Consider the following 19,645-nt stretch of genomic DNA (forward strand, 5'->3'; position numbering starts at 1 on the left):
TTTACACGGCCTGATTGTTTTATTTTTGCGCCCGAGAAAAAAATCATAATAAGAACATTGTTTATATTTGTCCTCACTAATGTGCAAGTATTATCGGAGCCCGCCATCATGACTACCCATAACGAGAGGCAGACGCAACATGCAAGCACCTATGCTCCGACGCTAATGTGATTTCCTGGGAATAAACAACTTGTGAAGCGTGTAGGCTTTGAAAGAACATTGGCGTGACATAAGTCATGCTTAATAGTCAGGATTAAAAAGCAACCTAGAATCTCCAAGATGTGATTGAGTAGCACAGCGGGCGAGTGGTTAGCACATTATATACACGTTAAGATATTCAAATGGGAGTCAATATAACATATTCTGTAAATGATTATCATAACAAGATCAGACAAAATGCGGAAGACCGTTTCACAGTCTTAAGCTATTAAAGCGCTCTGTATTGGGTTAACATGCTAATCCGCTGTCCATGTCTGGATATGAGGGGCTTTACACACAATCAATATGATGACCCTCAACCGCCTGCCATCATGCACTCCATGACTACACAACTCAAATCAGGCATGTGTGCATTTTTGAACGCATGTGGCCTATTTTTTTTTTTTTACTATAGATTTACACAAACAAAATATGTTGATATATGGTACCACTTTTTCCTTAAAAACTATATATTTATTATACATATATATTTCATTTATATTGTATATTTTTGGGGGGCACGCTGAGATGTCCTTGGCCCACCCCATGGCCCCACCCTAGGAAAAAAGGTATCCACGATTAACTTTATTGATCAACATATTGGGTTTTCGTGCTCCAGGCAGATGGCTGACTCTTAACGAGTGCTTTATGCGACGTAAATCAAATGAGATGATCTCCTGATCTGTCAAAACGCAGCTAGCAGGATCCAATCCAGTGCTGAGTCAAGCAGACCACCTCAGGTTAATCTCTTCGCGTCCTGAAATGCCCACCAAGGATTAACTCGGATGTACACCTGCTTCAGATTTTTAACACACACCTTGAGCAAGTATTTTTATAGAGCCATTTAATCACTGCCTTGAGGAGACACGCGATTACCTTTAATAGGGTGGGGTGCTCAATTCTTGAAGATCATTGAATACCAAAAAAAGAGTCTAAAAATTAGTTGCAAAACATTTTTGACTATACAGATTATGATCAGGTTGACAGGACGTTGTGCAGGAGTATGCTAATAATATGACATTACAAGGATTATTGTGGTTAAAAATGTGCAGAATTTCTGACGTGATGTTTAAATAAGGAACAAAACCTGTTAACCATTTTATCCTAATTTATTTAGAAACCTGGTAACAGGCGATGGGGCCTGCAGATTTTAGTACCCTCTCGCCGCCTAGTGGCCAATGCTTGTCACAGCAGCGTGACGTGGGTCTTAATGCCTTTTGTCCCTCCGTGGATGCCGTCACCCTTAAAAGTCAGACGTGTATTTTTTACGTCATCAATACTGCAATGCAATCTTCCGGTCAATTTCGGTTCATGGGCACACTTTGATCTTTTCGCGTTATATTCGTTGATATTAAACCTACTCATGAATTTGAACAAAAATGTCGTCCAACTTAACGTTAGACTTGGATAACAATCAACGTTGTTCCATGATGATGACGGAAACGGACTTCTCCATCGATCAGGGAGGCGAGTGGGGTAAGTTTTTCTAGATCGTTCTTACCCAGAGCGACAAGTGTCTCTTATTAAACACCGAAAATCATAAACAAATCAAAATATGATTTGTGGTAGTGTTTGATAATTTTTTTGTATAGTATAGACTGAATGTGTAATGTGTTGACAGTGTACCTTGCGCCCCATTTTAACTTAGCATTAGCTAACTGGAAATGACGCGATGATGTAATAGGTTGTGTTAGATTGCAATAGCAAAAAAACTCGTTCCCAAATACGACTTTTTACATTATTATGACTAAATGTGCAATTTAAATTGTGATTCAAATGACGAATTACATTTGTACACTTCACTTGTACACTGCTAACTAATAGAATTTAACCATCATCAAGATTTAAGGACTACCTTCTGCTTGTCATACATCACAGAAATAATTACTAGATTAAAAATCAATATGCTTATAATGAAGCGTTAGGTGTTCTCTATGTTAGTGAGTGGAAGTGAGATAAGTCAGTTTTATTAAAGGACACATTTCACACATTTTAATGGATACTTAAAAAAACAATGCGGTATTTGATAATACCAGTGCTTATGTTGAAACTGCATAATTTTACAGTGGCATGAATCAATATTAACTGGAGTGAAATCTTAATTTTTTGAGTACTATTAACGTTTCTCTCTGTCTGCCCTCAGACATCAGCCTTTTTGATGAACTTGACTCCCTGGGAGATGCAGACGATTTGTTCAAGGTCCTTGAAAATGCTGACTATGTGAGTATGTTTGACTTGAAAAGAGCTGATTGTAAATAACGAAGCTGGATAACAGCTAAAGCGTGAACATAACTAGTTTTGGTCACTATTTTATATTTATTTTATATATTTTTTAATAAATATTTGGATAATTTGACATCACAGTGGTACCTTAACTTGAGAGGGTTTATTATTATTAGCTTTGAGTCACCGTCTGGTGATTTTACTTTTTATTTTTCTTGCAAGCACTAATTTGACGTTCGAGTGAGCTTCTGGCTTTCCACCCCTCGGTAGCAGCAGTGATCACCTTGAAGTGATAAAACCACAGATTTGTTAAAATTATGGCTGGGATCTAATCAGTCTACACTATGCTTTGCCATAAGAAACGTGTTTGGTATTTCAGATATGCGGAGATGCAGACCTTAACTTTGATATTCCCATACCTGCATGGACAGAGACAGGTACAACAAAATCTCTTTCATCTTGTAATGCATTATTTGACTGGAATAGATAATGTTGTCTGGCTCAACTTTTGTAGTTGTAACAGATCCTTAAAAACTCTAAAATATATGTAAAATCATGCAAAAGAATGGTAAAAATAAACATTCAAGACCCAATGTTATTTATTTATTTATTTATTTATTTATTTGAATAAGGACAATGCACATTAATGAACGTGTTGCTTTAAATACAAGAAAATGACATTTTTAGTCTTAATAAAGTGTTTTTTAAGTGGCTGGAAGCGATGCCTAATAATAAAGTAATGTTTATTACACGTGTGCATTATTTCACACAATGTCCCGTTTGTCCTTGTGCATCCAGACGGTGAGGTGAGCGTGCACTCTCTGTCACCTGCTCACACCTTGAGCTCCGCCTCCTCCCCCACAGCTGCCGAGGCGCCGTCCCCGTACTCCTTACACGTAAGTCCGGTGGCTTCACGCCTTCTTAGTTTTCTTTTGATTTGTGTTTCCAATGCAAATTTGCCCCCCCTTCTTCTCGGGTTTACATACGTGCACATATCCAGATGGTACCCCAACATGGACAGATGCTCTTGGCTGACAGTCTCCTACCGTACGCAGTGATGCTTCACTCCTGAGAGAAACTTATTAGCAAAAGCTGTAAACGCCTTGTCAACTTAGTATTTATAGTCCATCATGTGAACCTTGCCTCATCATTAATACAAAACATGTTGACAGCTTTCATCACATTAGCATAATTTAAAGGGCAGATATTTTCTCACCGTGTCTCAAGAAGGACTTTATCTTTTCTAGTGACGTTATATAGATACTTTACAGTTTCTGAGTGTAGATTTTCCCCTGCAGGATGAGGCCTGGTCTCCGCAGTCGCAGCCTTCCCCAGTGTCGGTGTGCTCCGAGTCCAGTGGGTTTTCTGAAATCTCTCCGCCGGCGAAGAAAGCGCCAAAGAGGACCAGCCAGACAGCACGAGGTGGGTAGGCTGAGGTTATATCGGTGAAACCTCATGATTAAAAATCACATTCATATAACGTCACAGGATAAATAATACCAGTCATGTCCTTTTATCTCTTTTCCTGGCACAGCCAAACCCGCACCGTCAAGCAACAGGCCCATTCAGATGAGCACAAAAGTTTCCATCCAGCCCAAACCGGTGATTACAGCTGTGCCCTTGGCCCATGCGGCCGCCCCCATGCAACCCAAGACGATCATCCTCCAGCCCCTGCAGACCACCATGCTGCCTGTGGTCAAAGCAGCTCCTATCAGCATCCAGCCAGCGCCCTCTCCAGGTAACAACTTGAACTTGCGTCATTTGTCATGCAACCAACAGAGGGCGATGTTGGCTCGCAGTTAGAAGTGCCCATGCAAAATGATTTGTTGGAGGTTTATGTTGATGTGTCTAGCTGGCTCTTTACACGTCTTCATCTTTCAATTAGTTTCCCGTAATGTTTTACCACATTGGTCAACGATGTGTTACATCTTTTAACATCTAGGCCAGGCCAATGTAAATACATCTCATCCAACTCTTGCCTTCAGTTTGAACTTGGCACTTCTGCTGTCCACTCGGTAATAGCCAAGGCTGCAGATGGCCAAGTCTGATATATCAAAGACCAAAGTCTCAAGTTGCCTGATCGTTGTTTCAACAAGTTGATTATTCTCCTGATTATTCACAGAAACACCATTTGCATCAATCAAATGGATGAGAAATGACAGTAATGTTTTCATTTCGTTGTCTGGCCTGGGCCATAATGTACGTTTTTTTTTATGAAGAACAAACTGCTCTCTTGAGGCTTTTTTATTTATCACTCTAATTTTGAGCTGTTTGGCACAGCACACACACTCATTAGCAGAAGTGGCCAACGCTTGATTAGCTCTGACGGGTTGTTTCGTATTAAAGCGTGACTCCTGGAAGAAAGTTCCTGGGGGGCGGCTTTTGCAATATTGCTGGAATATCCTCTTATCAGAGATAAATTGTGTTTTTAAAACACGGCCATTTATAAGCACTCATTCGCATGACGCCTCTTCACTTGGAATGTGGACGTTAAAAATAACTGGTCAAAGATAGTAAACGTCTGTTCCAGCTGTAAACAGTGAGAGCTGTTAAAAAGCGAAGGGTTAATGGAGGTCACCGGCGGTGAGGGAAGTTCTGTGCCATCTGCAGCCAACGGCTTTTTAAACATGACACCGATACGGCTTCCTGCTAGTATCAACATACACCCTCACACTTTTTGTTTGAGATGATGACATGACAAATTTGTATTGAAAGGATTTTTTCTGGAATTCACTCGCCACCTCATTAGGTTCACATCTACCGTCGCCAAACAATCATGTTTTTTTTCATTTGTGTAACTCAAATGTGTTTTTTAATTTTTTCTTTACAGGCCAGCCAATCATGCTGTCACAATCAAGCCAATTACTACACATCAATACCTCCCAGGGTGTCACTGGCGGCGTGGTCGCCATGCCAACCCAGGACATGACTGTCGTCGCGCCACCAGTGGCCTCGCTTCGAAGCCCTTCCTCGGACGACGATGTGAGTTAAATGCTTTTCACCGAGGCGGGGTGCTATGCTCGGCGCCTGACATAACAAAATCACATTTACCACTTGTTGCCGGGTAGAGTTCGTTCCTCATATGCCAATGGAAACAATGGCGCACCCTTCAGTACCCCAACATAGAAAAACAAGTAGGTTAGGATGGCCCAAGGTTGTCAAGAGTTTCGTGACCTTTGTGGTTTGGCACACACTGAGTTAAATACCGTCTTGCGCAGTGACATGTACTTCCTCCTCATTGTTTCTGTTTAAACTGCATCTACAAATCTTGTCCTGCCTGTCCGGGATTGTTTGCCTCTGTTACACAAAGCCGAGTGTTGTTTCGGGCTTGGGTCCACAGCGGCTCGCTCTCAGCGTTCCTTTTTGATGAGTTGAGATACGCTCTCACATTTTTTGCTGCCGGGAGACGGGTCTCTACATGCAACTTGGCGTCCGGGTTGCCAAAATGTTTGATTAAGCTCTTGCATGAAGAGGAGTCTTTGTTTCGTATTCTGGAGAAGTAATAATTAAGGCCATGTATATGGTGTGGTATCTTAGAAATAGTGAAATAATTTTAGTTTTAGGCTAAAGGTAAAATATAATTATGGTAATAAGGAGAATGGAGAGATTGATAAATTATCTGATCAATTTTGAAAACTCCCTGATTGATGATTGGCCCCGAAATCCTAATTGTGTAACCCCCCAAAAAATCCACCTAAGGCTGTAAAAATCAAATTCTAATGAAATTTGTGGACAACCCCTAGAGGCCAAAACAAAAAATGGTTTGCCATTGGAGAAATTTAAAAAGCGAGAGACTGTTCACATGCTTCGTCCATTCTAAGCATCAAAACTGCTCGTTTACTACGAGTGTCTGGAAAAGTCAAATAAAACAGCCCCGTATGTAGGTCATATCATTCTTGTTGAGAATCTATTCAGCTGTGAAATGCAGCACAGTGGTGTGTGTGCTATGCGGGCCGGGTCACATGCCTGGTAAACATAGCTGGACTGCGCCAGGTGTTACACGTGTGTGTCTGTTACTGTACCGTAACCTACAGTTAGCTTATAAATCCCGGGTGTAAAACGGCCGCCAACGATTTACATGCTCCAGACAGGTGTCACGCGGGATGACGTTTTTGCGACAGCTGTAAACAGCTAGCGGGGGGATGTAATGCCACTCCTGCATAGCCGAGGGGGGATTTGACTGAAACGGCCTCCACAAATCTCTCATTGTCAGGATTAGGGGATTTAAAGGAGACATCGAGTGAGACTTGATTGATAGTTGTTCATTTTTTTACAGCGGGGGATACCTGTCCGTGGCTTAAACGCAGTTGTTGAAATGTATCAGCGTTGTCTCCTGTTTTTAGTAAAACCCTTGAAGTGATGGAATGCAAAGTGTCATCAAAAGACAAACATTACAAAAGAAATCTATTGCTCCCAGAATTTGGCATAAGCGAGCGACCACATAAGTCATGTATTGTGCGATTTAACTCGCCTCAAGTGTGTGGCAATTGGATGCATCTGCCCTTCATTGTGTTTAAAACTTGGAATGATTGTCGTCATGTGCTGAAATGACCCAGATTCAAGAAAACGCAAAAATGATGGAGAGATTTCTCATCGTTGAGATGTTTACACCATCCAGTCCACTTAGGATGGCTTAATCACATATTTCCTCCATTGATGACCCTTTAAAGGACAGCTCCATCCATGTGATCCGCTCCTGGGCAGACTTTCTACGTTTCCGCATGGTACCGTGCATGAACATTTTCCACCCCAGCAAAAAAAAAAAAAAAAATGCCCTGCTCAGCCTCACTGTTGTTGTCGTGGTGACGTTCACCCGGTGCTCCACTCCCTGGTAACTGCGTAGTTGCGGCGTTCCCAGGCTCGCGCTTGTGGCACGACTCCCAGATCCTCGCTGGGAGATTTTGAGGAGTTTCTCAGGAGACAAAACACAAATACGGGGATCCAAATAACTTAATCATCGCCAGGGCTATTTATCCTGACATTTTGGAGACCTTACCCCAGGGATGATGTTTGTGTGTAGCATTGTGGTAGTCGTGTTTGCTAAGAAATTAGCCCTCTCCTGTATTTAGTTGTTTATTTTGATTTTAACTAGTGTGGTGTCTCTAAAAGGAAGTCATTTCTCCAAAAGGACGACACGCTCCGTAAACACATCTTTCTGCACGGCATCTTGATGTAAATATTGTTTCAACAGAAGCTTTTTCGTCTGCACTTAAGGACTCTTTGCGGTGTGAAGTAGGTGTCGCGAATCCCACTGGCAGATCTTTTGAACATTTATTTTTCAGACGACTATCATTAGAACTAAACAGGAATGCGAGCGACGCAACCCTGACCTTCTCCTTGATTTCATTCCTTCTATCTGCTGTTTCTTTTTACTGGCGCCCCCTCCGTTTTTCACACCAGCTTTCTGTTCTTGTCACTCTTTGCTTTTGGCAAATGTCTTGACCACAAACACTCCAAAGATGAATAACGGGAATCGAATTGTTGTCTTTGAACATGGTGAAGCAGCATGTGGCTCATTACCGACGCTTAATTGACAACATTACCGTAAATAAAATTTATATTTGGATAATAACGTATTAAAAGTACGCAATATTGACTTGGTGTTACTCATAAGAGCAATGAAAAGCGTTTTCGATGTTTAAACATGATGTCACACCAATGTAATGATGTTCAGCTCGGCAGGTAGCTTGCATGGGCATTAATTGCATCCTCGCAACATGGCTGCCTCGTTCGTCCTGTTTGGATAGGTGCTCCTCAAACGCATCCAGATGTGATATGAATCCTACGACATGAGTCATCATCCCGAATGTTGTTCTTTTCTTCTCCCACCCCTTCTCTCTGTCCATCCCGCTTATTCCCTTCGTCCTCCAGTCAAAATTCTCCCAGAGGCAGCAACGCATGATAAAGAACCGCGAGTCGGCCTCCCTGTCGCGGAAGAAGAAGAAAGAATATCTGCTGTCGCTGGAAGAGCGGCTAAAAATGGCGCTGTCTGAGAACGCGGCGCTCAAAAGCGAGAATGGAAACCTCAAGAGGCAACTGGAAGGCCTGCGGAATGAGGTGAGCGGCGAGGTATCGACCAGATTCAGTCCAAAGGTGGTCAAAGTACAGATTGGTCATTTATCTTCAAATGTAGGGAATGAAAATACTCAATGAATATGAAAAATACAAAAACTCAAGCACTTAGACTGGGAAAATGGCATCATACACATTTAAAATTTCTGTCCTTCCCTCCCAACAGAATTCCCTGCTCAAGGCAACGGCTCCCAAGAGACGAGCGGTGTGCCTCATGGCGGTCCTGCTCTTCCTCGCGCTTAACATCGGACCAATAAGGTAACACCCGAGCGTGGCTTTATTTTAAGAAAACTCGTTGGCAGTTAAAGCAACGTCGCTGCCATGTTGAATTTACGGTGGGCTCCCGGGAGGAAAAGGACGGGAATCCCGATGATTCACTGTGGGACTCCTGCCTGTCATGTAAGACGGGATCCAAAAAAATCTAATTGAAACCAGCGCCAACGTCGTTCCTATTCAAGCAGTTGCTAAAAGCAGTTGACAGTTTGTCAAATTGCCCGCCAACTTTAGGTTGAGCAAAGCGTTTGATGTGATTACATTGAATCCACCAAGCGTAAGGATTTAGCAGTCCAGTCCATAGATGTCCTCGTTTTTAAATGAGTCAGAAAATAAATGTCCATTTGCTCGTCCGTTCTTCTGATGTTGTCGCCAGAGTTTATAGGGCTGGGTGACTAATCGGGGAATAAACCTTCCAGCAACCTTGTTGGGGTTTGGCAAGATGTAAACATTTACCCCGTGTGACTGTTGGAACAAAACATGTCAACGCTCTACGTGCGGCGAAAAATACACATGTGGCCAATCCTTTTTCATCTCCCGTGTTGACCGTTACCACATTTCAACAAATGAAGACAGGTTATATAAAAGAGCTCCGTTTTGAACATGGCGGGATTTTATATTCCAACTGGAACAACAGATTCTCTGATGTCATAAAAAGAAATGTTGGTTTTCTTCCGTGGGGGGCGACGTCCCTCCACGAGGGATGCGGGTCGGATTTGTTGACTTTGATAAGCTTTACTCGGCTCGGAATGTGCGCTGGATCTGAGATTTAGCCAAGCGGCGCTTGCATAGCAAATTTTTGTTGTTGCTTTTGTGGTGTGCTCTGATTCTTGAGTCAACTTTATCTGCTTATGTGTTTTTACAGAATAAAAAAAAATATTTTCTACATGCGAAATTCTTTTTACATGCCAAATTCCTTTTTAAAATGTAAAATGATGGTGTTGAAGAAACATTGAAGGACACCACACGGCCTCCTCAGTGTATTTTGGATAGAGCGGACTAGATCAGAGTTCACAGTTGGATTTTGTAGCTTAATACAAAACAAAAAAAAAAAAGAAACTGATATGTACACAGGATGAGAGCCATTTGGCATTTCCTTTTTTCAAATTTTTTATTTCTTTTTTTCCTCCCCCACGCACGTCCGCCTTCATCAGTCAACTCCAGGGCAACTCGGGCTCCGGGCTGGAGCTTGTGCCGGCGCAGCACAGCAGACACCTGTTAGGTTTCTCCGACGGCGAGGGCCTCGGGCCCGTTGGGAACGACGCCACCGAGACGACCGACAGGTAACGACGCCCGTTGACACCGCGGCCCAGGATGCACCTGTGCTCCGGGCCCGGCCCTACTGGCACCACATCTAAACATGAGCGCAAACCTTCCAGAAAAATCCCTCGTGTTGCGCTTTGAGTAACAAGGTGGGAAATTGGGGTCAGGCCATGTTTGACGTCCAGTTTTATATCACTCGTAACAGTTTATTTTTCCAAGGGCTCACGTATTTTTCTTTCTATTTTGAAAGCGGTTGAGGCCCGGCACGTCTCATTTGTAAATTGCACGAATAACATTCTTATTTGACCTACGCCCCCCACCCCCCACCCCCACCTGAAAATGACGTGTTGGCACTCCTGTGTTTTGTCAGTCTTACATGTGTGCTATGTCACTTGTTAATGCAAGCCAGGCACCTGTAGCATCAACTTTCGTAGGGAGGAAGGAACATATTAGCATTTTCAAAAGGGTGTGACAGCGCTAAATGCTCACAGAGGACAGCATGATTGGGGAGGGGGGGTGGAGAATAATGCAACCTAATCTGGGGGGGGTTCTGCCTGAATAGGAAGCCGTCTGCGCAGAAAGGTTAATACGGGGCCCCTCAGCAAGAATTACGATCAGGCCCCTGCGGTCTGACATGTCTAGCAGAACTTTTTCCAAGGCCTTGAGCGCTGGCCGAGGTTGCGGGGGATTTCTTTGGCGGCCCGCATTTTTGTCGCGAGCGTCGTTGCAGGTGGGCTCCGAGCGTAGACGCTCGACATCGGGAAGTCCCTCCATAAAGTAACAATAACAATTGTGAAGTTTACATTTGGTGGCCATAAGTCATAAAAAAAAACATGTCAAGGAATCAAGCTGGTTACGTTTTGTAGGTCCAGCTGGTCAAATCTATTTTAAGGGGAATGGACGGGAATTGTTGCAATATGTTCACAACTGTTAAAATCTGAGAGACCCAACAACACGAGTCAAGACAAATCCACGACTATTATAGTCCAATATTCGTTTTTATCGACAATGTCCCAACATATCACTTTTAACGTTGCCATGTGCTAAAATTACTGACTGGCTTTTACCACATGATAATCATTAAATTGTAATCAATGTCATAAAAAAATCCATAAAGTCACACTTGTGCCCGAATCGAAGCCAAGTCGATCGACTTTCCTTTCGCCAGCTCGTCACGGATGTTTGACTGCAAACGCAAGGCGGGCGGCCATGTTGGCTCTCCCGTTGCATCGAAAGCATATTCTTAATGAGAAGAACATTTTTGAACGGGTCGTTAAAGCCAATATGAGATTCTCACATGCACATTTCCAAGCCTTTGGACTCTCATCAATGTTCTCTTGGCCTCCCGTCGTCTGTTTGTATCGCAGTGCTGAAGGCAAGGCGCTGATGGTGGTGAAGGAGCTGAACTTCCTCAGGTCGCCACCGCCACCCTCCTGCCTGCCGCCGGTTAATAGGACCAAGTGTTTGGAGTGAGTATTAAAAGTCCTTCAAGCGTGACTTATTGTTTTCACACGCCCACAATAGAATATAGATGATGGATCCAGAATTTGCTCGTAAATGTTTGTTGACTTTTTGATGGACAGGTTGGCCCACGAGTTGAGGGGCTGGGTTAATCGTCATGACTTGCAGCTGACCAAATCCAGGCGCATGAGTAACAGTCACCTCAGACCCTCCAGGAGCATTCTGGCAAGTCCCGTCAGCTCGTTCTGCAAAATGTTTTGCCGTGTCGACCTCTTTAAAAAAAAAAAAAAAACACAAAAAAAAGAAGTCATCGCTTTCATTGCACAGTTCTCAACGTGGACCAAAAATAGTGCCTCTCATTTTTGAAGTAGTGATTAAAAAAAAATAAAAGAAATTAGACATGTTTTCTTAAAAATTTGCCGGCCCAACCATTAGACTTAATTGTGAGGTTGGACGGCCAATGTTATTGTTGTTAATGGCCGGGAGTATACTGAGACCATGTTTTTCAATTTTCCAACAGAAAAGTGAACATAAGGATGCCGAGAACTCCCAAATTGTGACTGTTCCATATGCTGAAACTGCCAAAGAAAAGTGAGTAATGGCATGATATCATATATTTTCTCAAATGTTCATTTTATTACACCTTTAAAGATGTAGACTTAATTTAAAGAAGCAGTAAGGGGCAGATAGTGTTTTTTAAGGAAGCTTTATTTACTTATAATTCCATTTTGTGCATTGGTCAGCAAAACGCTAACAAATATTGCCAATGTGTGTGGTGAACCACTCTAACATCAACATCATTTTGAATCATGTTGCTTTAGAAGGCTTTGCTATTTCTGACCTGGCATTAATTACACACCCCACAGAAGAAAAAAAACCAATATCTAAAAAATCCCCATTTTCCATGACACGCTACCATTACGTAAAGCAACTGTTCCCATAACGCCATTTGACTTAAGTGGCTCTGTAAATGGAACCATGACGGGAGGTAAAATATCTTCTCCTTTTTTGGGAATTGCCCCCACCCCACCCCCATCTTGCTTTTTACAGTTTAATGAGGCACAGATTGTAAAGAATGACCCCACTACTTGACTTCAGAGTTTTGGCTCTTCTGCTGAGCTGCACTCACATCACACAGATGGAGTCAATAGGTTTTGTAGGCCCCCTATCGTTTTTTTCTCCTCACTCCTTCGCTAAGAAATGTGAAGGATGAAGTGGGGGGGACGGTTTTAACAGGTCTGGCGGTCAAGTATTAGATTTTTAAATGCTTCATATTGTACAGTAGGTAGAGGAACTGGCAGATTTGCATGAAAATACTCTGTAAAAAAAAAAAAAAAAAAACTAATATTAAGAGCCAGGATTGTATTAGTAATCCTTCCAATTTAGCCTTTTAAGGTTTCACTGCTCTGACCAGAAATGACCGTTTGGAATGAAAACCTCACACAAGGAGCTAATTTAAGTAGGAAAACTCATCTATCTGTCACCAAAGTACATACTCAGGCTTGAAGAAAAATAAAAACGCTTCCCAAGTGTCAGACATGTTTTGAGCTTTTTTTTTTCCCCCCCCTGATGTCTTATTTTTGTTTCAAAGGACCCCTGGCAGCGAGCTCCAGGTGTACTACAGACCCTCGCACACGTACGGCGACTTCTTTGCCGAGATGAACCGGCGAGGAGACACCTTCTACGTCGTGTCTTTCCGCAGGGTAAGTTGAAACCGTCCTTTGTGTTACGAATCATAAATAATGGCTGTTCCTTAACATGAACATTTATTGTGAGTCAACAACGGCGAACGGGTTCACACACCCACCGGTGTAACTCCCCCTTTCCGCTCCTTTTTTCCCGGCCCATTTGCCGTCATGTTTTATGGTTTTATGCACGACTTCATGTCATTTTTCATCTCTTGCATTTCGACGTTAGGCAAGTTAAGACATGGCGCCTGTTTTTTATTTTCAATCGCCTGACATGATGAATACTGGACATCACTTTCAATTAAAGGGCTTTGATCATTCGGGGTTTAGTTGCTGCCATTTTATTAGATTTCTTTCAGTTGTCATTTTCCATTTGGGCATTTTTGAGCATTTTGTAATATTGTTTGTCTCAGCACACCAGTCACGACTCTTAAAATGCTGTTACATGCTGAGACAATATCATATTTTCAATACAATATTATGTTTTTTAATAAAATAATCAGAATGGTTTTTTTATTTTATTTATTTTTATTTTTTTTTAAGAATCTGTTCTGATGCAACTTTTATTTGTGTGTTTTGTTTCCTGGGTTCCTCCGTATTTGAAAGTATGGGGGCCTTTTTTTCCATTGTATGATGCGAGTAAGAAGACTAGCCAAGCTTCTGGATTGAATTTGGAATTTGAAGGCAATCATTATTAATTTTTTACTCGTCTCGTGGTTTGTTGATACCATTTTGCCCGGCTGTTTCAGCCCATTGTTCATGTGCAAGCCCCAGATCACTTAAAGCCCTTCACACACAAACAAGCTCTTTTCGAGCTTGAAATGAGCTGAGGGGATGGAAAATGTACCTCTCAAACAAAAGCAGAAAAATGGAAGTACTCATGCTTCTTGTGTTGTGGCACCTGCAGCTTGATGGAAGCGTCTAGTGGGGGTGACGTGGTGGAAACATTTGAAGGTCTTTTCAGGGGAAAAAACATACCTGTCGTCATGGAGCCCAAAGCTCTCATGCTAGATTGTTGAGCCACAAATCTCTTGATGATAAGCAGTATCTATCTGTCAGACTGTAAATCTTCATAAAAATGATTATTTCATTGATTTATCGTTCCCTCATGTGTCAAGGTCACCTTTAATCATTATATTATTTAGGCTAATCCATTCTTTTATACCATTTTATTATGGTAAATCAATTTTAATGGAGCTTTATTCGACTCGTCACTAATGGCCAGTCAGAAGTTAAGTACAACACTTAAATAATGTTAACATTGCCTGAACTGCCAATTTTATTATCCTCGCCAGACTTTAAAACAGATTTACGTTATTTCCCCCTGGGAAATTGTCGCCGTTTGTGTGAGGCTCCACTAAATAATCCCAAATGCCAAGCCTGCTAGGAGGCTCCACTAAATACTAAATAATCCTAAATGCCAAAGCCTGCTTGTGAGAAATGATTTATTGCTCACAAAATTCACATTTGATGTGGGTTGCATATTCTGGTCCTGATATTTCGGTTTGTTGGCGTGCTAAAATATCGTCGTCATTTCCTGTAGTAATGCTCTCACTGTAAAACACATTGTGTCATCCCGTATGAATCTGCAATTATGATAAACTCTCCCCCGTGGCTGCCGCTTTTGAGTCACACAGATATTTGCACGCCGGCACTGCAAAGCATCCTATATTAATGTCATAAATGAGCCACCATTTTCATCCTTTGGAAACCAAAGACGCAAAAAAGTGCTTTGCGAAGCCGATTTTGATTATAGGCTGCAGTGTGGAAATTGGACTCGCTTTGCGACGTTTCGAAGAAATGAACCCGATTGACCGCAAGGGATCAAATGAGAAGCTTCATTTTTTTTTTTAAAAGCTGTTGTATATTTGCCATAACCTTCTCGTTTTGGTTCGTAGGATCATCTTCTACTTCCTGCCACCAGCCACAACAAAGGAAGTCGCCCTAAGATGTCTGTGGTGTTGCCTGCTATGAATGTCAACGGTAAGAATCTTTACAAGTTGTAGGAATGGATTGAACCCCCCCCCCCCCCCCCAGCCCCTCCCCTCCCCAAATCTGGAGTTCTCAGTACCCTTTGTCACGTCCCTCGGCCTTTTCTTCTCCCTGCTGCATTTAGCAGAGCTGCAACGTGGCTGCACAGCCACCGTCCAAACCACATGCAGACACAAAGATTGAAGAAGAAAAAAAAAAAAGAAGCTTTTTCAGTGTTGCCATTTCCTTTTGGCGGTGGCGTTGCAGATCTTGTACTTGAAATAATTTAACAGATGCCAGGGCCGACATGTTTATATAATAATGATACTACTAAAAGAAATTTGAAACACATGAAAAAAAAATTCCTTTTTGGGTAAAGGCAGTGTGAGGCGGCTTTTATATTTAATCTGCCCAGATATCATTTTAAATTTGGCCCTGTTGTATTTTTAAGCGCCCTCAATTTTGCTGCTGCGGCGTTTATTGAGTAAATAAAATATTCCATCTTCTATGATAGTGAGGTTCTCTTTCAAAGTTTTGCAAAGCTGCCCATTGCACTCGGTTGCAAGTAAGAACGTGCTAGCTCACTTAGCTTATCTAATCGAGCCCAGGCGGACTTTTTCTTGAGCCTATTGGAAAAAAAAAAGGCAAACCCCCGCCGTGTCTGTTTCAATTAGGTCACCATTTGGCTGTCACCCGTCTTGTGAATCATTCAAGTGTGCATATGTTTTATTTCGATGGGTTCATAAAGTTCTTCTGCCTTGTCATCATTTCCAACACATGCCAATGGAGACCGAATGAAATCGAAACGATTGCAGCCGTTTTCAAAAAAACGAATATTCCGCCTGGTATGGAACATAGACTTCTACGATTTTGCCAGTTTTTATTTGAAGCTTCCATTCAATACAACCGGGTGAGCGACATTGCATCGTAACTCGATTTTTCCACATTGGATTTAAAATTCTTTCCAGCTCCCTTTTGAGGAATGCTTTTCGCTTCCAGTCACTCGATGACTTTCATCGGGCAAATTTAATGTGCATTGAACAGGATAGTTTTCGATACGCAGCTTTCGAGCAAAGTTTCGTGACCTTTCGACATCCCACCTCGGAGTCGTATCAGACCCGAGCAGTGGCTCCTTATAAGGACCGCGGGTGTGTTTATTTAATGAGCCGTAGAGTTTGAAAGTAGCTCAATCAAGTGGAAGTGACATGTTTGGAGGAGAGGAATGTTCGGGCGATGACATCATTTACAGGTGGATCAACCGTCGGAGACAGTCTATTTACTTTCGGGTACGTGTGCTCAGCGGCAGGCACGACGGGGGTTGAAGGTAAAGGGCCGGATTCCCATTTCCCTACTTTCCGAATCCAAACAGCGCATCGCCATTCGAGCGCTCACCGGTATGATCGATGCTCTTTTCACATATGTTCACGCAATACGATTTGAGATCTAGTACGAGCAAAGTATAACCAATTCTGCTCATACCAGTGGGGGGGGGGAGACATTTTGGCTCCTTCCAGGGTTTGTACTCCATGGGAATTCCCCGGATTTTGCCCAAATTTGAACCAGGTGTAGTACACCCCCCACCCAACCCCGAATCTGAACACCAACTAAACTATGTGTACCGCTAAATGCCATAGGAATTAAAAAGTTGCCTATTCGAAAGAAAATTTATTTTGTAGAGAAGTTGGGACAGATGTGTTTATTCTCTTTAAAAAAAACAGGACCATGTTCTCAGATTAAATCAACCTTTTTTGATTAGAATAATCATTTCAGAGATTTTTTAAAAAGCCATCCTCGATTCAAATTGTCTCTTGATATTAACTCTTATTTTGGATCACAGATGATTAAAAACGATTCGGGGTCGTCAGTTCAACCGTTAACATTTCCTTCAGTGTTGGCGCCGATGCAGGAGATAGCATCTTCTCAAAATATCTCTCGGGATTACTTCGAAGCAGACCTCCAGCCTTTATCAGGCTCATTGTGTCACTGAAATGTCGTGGAACACCTCCAGATGGATTCTGGAAGTAAGTGAAGGAGACCGTGTCGCTTGATGTTGTCTTGTGGTTGTTCCATTGTGCCCTTGAGACCATCGGTTGAAAGACAGTAAGCAGCAACACAAATCAAGGGACCTCAAACGGGATGCAATCGCTTCAGATCATAGCCCGCAAATTACAGGGTAATTATTAGAATGACTGGTTTCTGTTCAAAAATAATGACAGGCTTGAGGTTGAAGTTTCAAAAACAAAAACAGGAATACAGTCGAGGGAGCAGATTCACGACATCAATTTAAGATACCAACGAGGGAGTACAAAATGTCCCCTAACATGGTTTTGATTTGTTTTCAAATTCCAACTATCGCTCCACCTGGTAGCTGACGCAAATGTAAACGTAGTGTGTCACTCACTGACTTGTTGAGTGATCATGTGGAAGCCAAAAAGGCAACACAACTGCACAAACGGTGTGTAGTCATTTCTGACATCTGGTTTTCACAAAGCAGCAGTTTGAAAATGACTGTGACTGCTCTCTTCTCATTGGACGTTTCTTTCGCCTATCTTCTCCCCAGACCCCTGGCTGGCTCGCCAAACTGTATATAATTATGCGAATGCGTGCTCGGTCCATTTGTGGATTTGAATACGACCGAAAATGTGGCCTTAGCTGAGATTTGTGCTCTCCTAAGCACATTTTCAGAGGGGATTAAAATTCCAAAAGCACCGATACTTACTTGCCCATTCAAGCAGGCTGAAAGTGTTATCTTATAAAGTTACTGAGATGAGCTTGCTTTTAAAATCAAAAGCCACATAGCCAAACGGATCTTCAACCTTGGATTCCATCCAAAGGAGTCTGCTGAGTGTGTTTGACTCCAGGTGCGAAGGATGAGTCTCAGCAGTCCATGAGGTCATAGTCAGGACGGACATTTAATGACAGGAACACCTGTGGAATCTTCTAGGAAGTAGAAGGAGCTCCCATATTGTCCTTCTGAGGGAGAACCCTGTGAAGATGCTGTGGAGGTTGATGTTTTGAACAGGTGGCTGGAAAATGACTGCTCGGATGAATCTGTTTTTGCTTTCTTCTTAGTAACCTCAGTATTAATCTTAATTCGTGAAGAAGTTTTACAAGCTAGTTTGATGGGTTCTTGTGTCTAATGTTAAAACCCCACACGCTTGTAAATTACAAGATGGCTGGGGTACGTTACGGTTTCTGTCTCGTCCTCTAAACCCACAAGGGGCGCCGCATCCCCCACTCTTTGTCTCTCACCGATTTTTCCTCTCAAATATGCAGCTCTCGCTTCGTCTCCATACGAGGGAGAAATCCAGCGTGACTCACCTCCAAACTTCCATCTGTGAGCGAGCTTCCAGCTGCTCCCAAAAACGTTCTCACACTTTAGGCGTGACAACAAAAAGAATTTTGACAGAATCCAAACGACATACGTAATTAAAAAGCCACTTTTCCTTAACATCTCTTCATCTACGCTTTACAGATAGCATCATCGGAGACAAGGAATTTGAGGTGATGATGCAGATCGATTGCGAAGTGACCGATACCAGGATCCTCCACATCCGATCAGCCACCATCCCGCCAATGCTGCGGGTAAACCGTACGCAAACCTTCTACCAGCAGGAGGCTCAGCCCGCCCCTCCCGTAGGTGTGCTCATGGGGTCGGCCTAAACCCAGCGGTAAAAACAAAACAAAAGGACTGCAAGCAAAAAACGACGGGCCGCATTCTTTATCGTGGCCTGAAGGAGGTCTGGACGTGTTAGCGCCTTGTGTAGCTGCACTGACTTCCTTCCCCACATAACCTCAGACGTCCCACGCACAGGTAATTGCTTAACAGCAGGGGGCTGAGCAGTGAACCCTGAGTCACCCCGTCGCAACACAAATGCACCAGAACAGCTCTTTCCTCAAGTCCCACTCGCTCCTCATTTCTTCATCAACCGATCAAACGAATATTACTCGTTACATTTCGACTTTTTGCTGTAAGTTTTGGTTTCATAAATTATGAATAAGTATCAAAGAAGATTGCGCGCAGCTACGTACAGAAAGCTCAGGAAGTGGTGTTCTCTCACATCTACGTACTTTTTCTACTCTTGATGAAGAATGAACTGATGTTCTATGTATTTATTTTAATTGTTCTAACTTTTGACAAAAATGTTTGTTTGCATTTCTGTGTCTAGTCGTATTGTGGAGATTTGTTTATATATGGATATTTTTCTCAAATGGATTTAATGATTCCAGGAGGAGTTTTTGGGGGGGTAAAAATAGAAGAAAAATATATTGCCCTATTTGTATCGTGCACTTTTTGGATTTGAAATAACCGACATATGTTGGGGTCATGAATAAGGATTTTGTAGCTTGCTTATTTTAACCCTGAATTTTTAAACACTGAGTGTAGAAATACATTTTGATTCCCGTGATGTCACTGCAAGCCAATTGTACTTATGGACGATAAAAAAAATTTGTGAATACCCCAAAATAATAAACACTGGATTTTCTGTATGTAT

At 42.4% G+C, this 19,645-nt stretch overlaps 1 protein-coding gene across 1 annotated transcript; it reads left to right on the top strand.

The window, feature by feature from the left end:
• Positions 1 to 1,451: 1,451 nt before the first annotated feature.
• On the top strand, positions 1,452 to 19,640 carry atf6 (activating transcription factor 6). The gene is made up of 16 exons (XM_088394557.1): positions 1,452 to 1,674; positions 2,342 to 2,418; positions 2,801 to 2,858; positions 3,220 to 3,317; positions 3,720 to 3,843; positions 3,956 to 4,159; positions 5,252 to 5,403; positions 8,293 to 8,478; positions 8,660 to 8,751; positions 9,921 to 10,049; positions 11,397 to 11,498; positions 11,613 to 11,715; positions 12,011 to 12,081; positions 13,082 to 13,193; positions 15,077 to 15,161; positions 18,625 to 19,640. Exons 1-16 carry the CDS (start codon positions 1,578 to 1,580, stop codon positions 18,810 to 18,812), a joined length of 1,878 nt encoding a protein of 625 aa, XP_088250683.1. The 5' UTR covers positions 1,452 to 1,577; the 3' UTR covers positions 18,813 to 19,640.
• The last annotated feature ends 5 nt before the right edge of the window (positions 19,641 to 19,645 follow it).

This window comes from Syngnathus floridae, chromosome 13, assembly GCF_059516105.1.
Source record: "Syngnathus floridae isolate MCC-2025c chromosome 13, RoL_Sflo_1.0, whole genome shotgun sequence".
Lineage (NCBI taxonomy): Eukaryota > Metazoa > Chordata > Actinopteri > Syngnathiformes > Syngnathidae > Syngnathus > Syngnathus floridae.

Coding starts and splice junctions, on each gene's coding strand:
- atf6 (XM_088394557.1), top strand. CDS start 1,578: ATGTCGTCCAACTTAACGTTAGACTTGGATAACAATCAACGTTGTTCC. Junction 10,050..11,396: donor GCCACCGAGACGACCGACAG/GTAACGACGCCC, acceptor TTTGTATCGCAG/TGCTGAAGGCAAGGCGCTGA. Junction 11,499..11,612: donor AATAGGACCAAGTGTTTGGA/GTGAGTATTAAA, acceptor TTTGATGGACAG/GTTGGCCCACGAGTTGAGGG.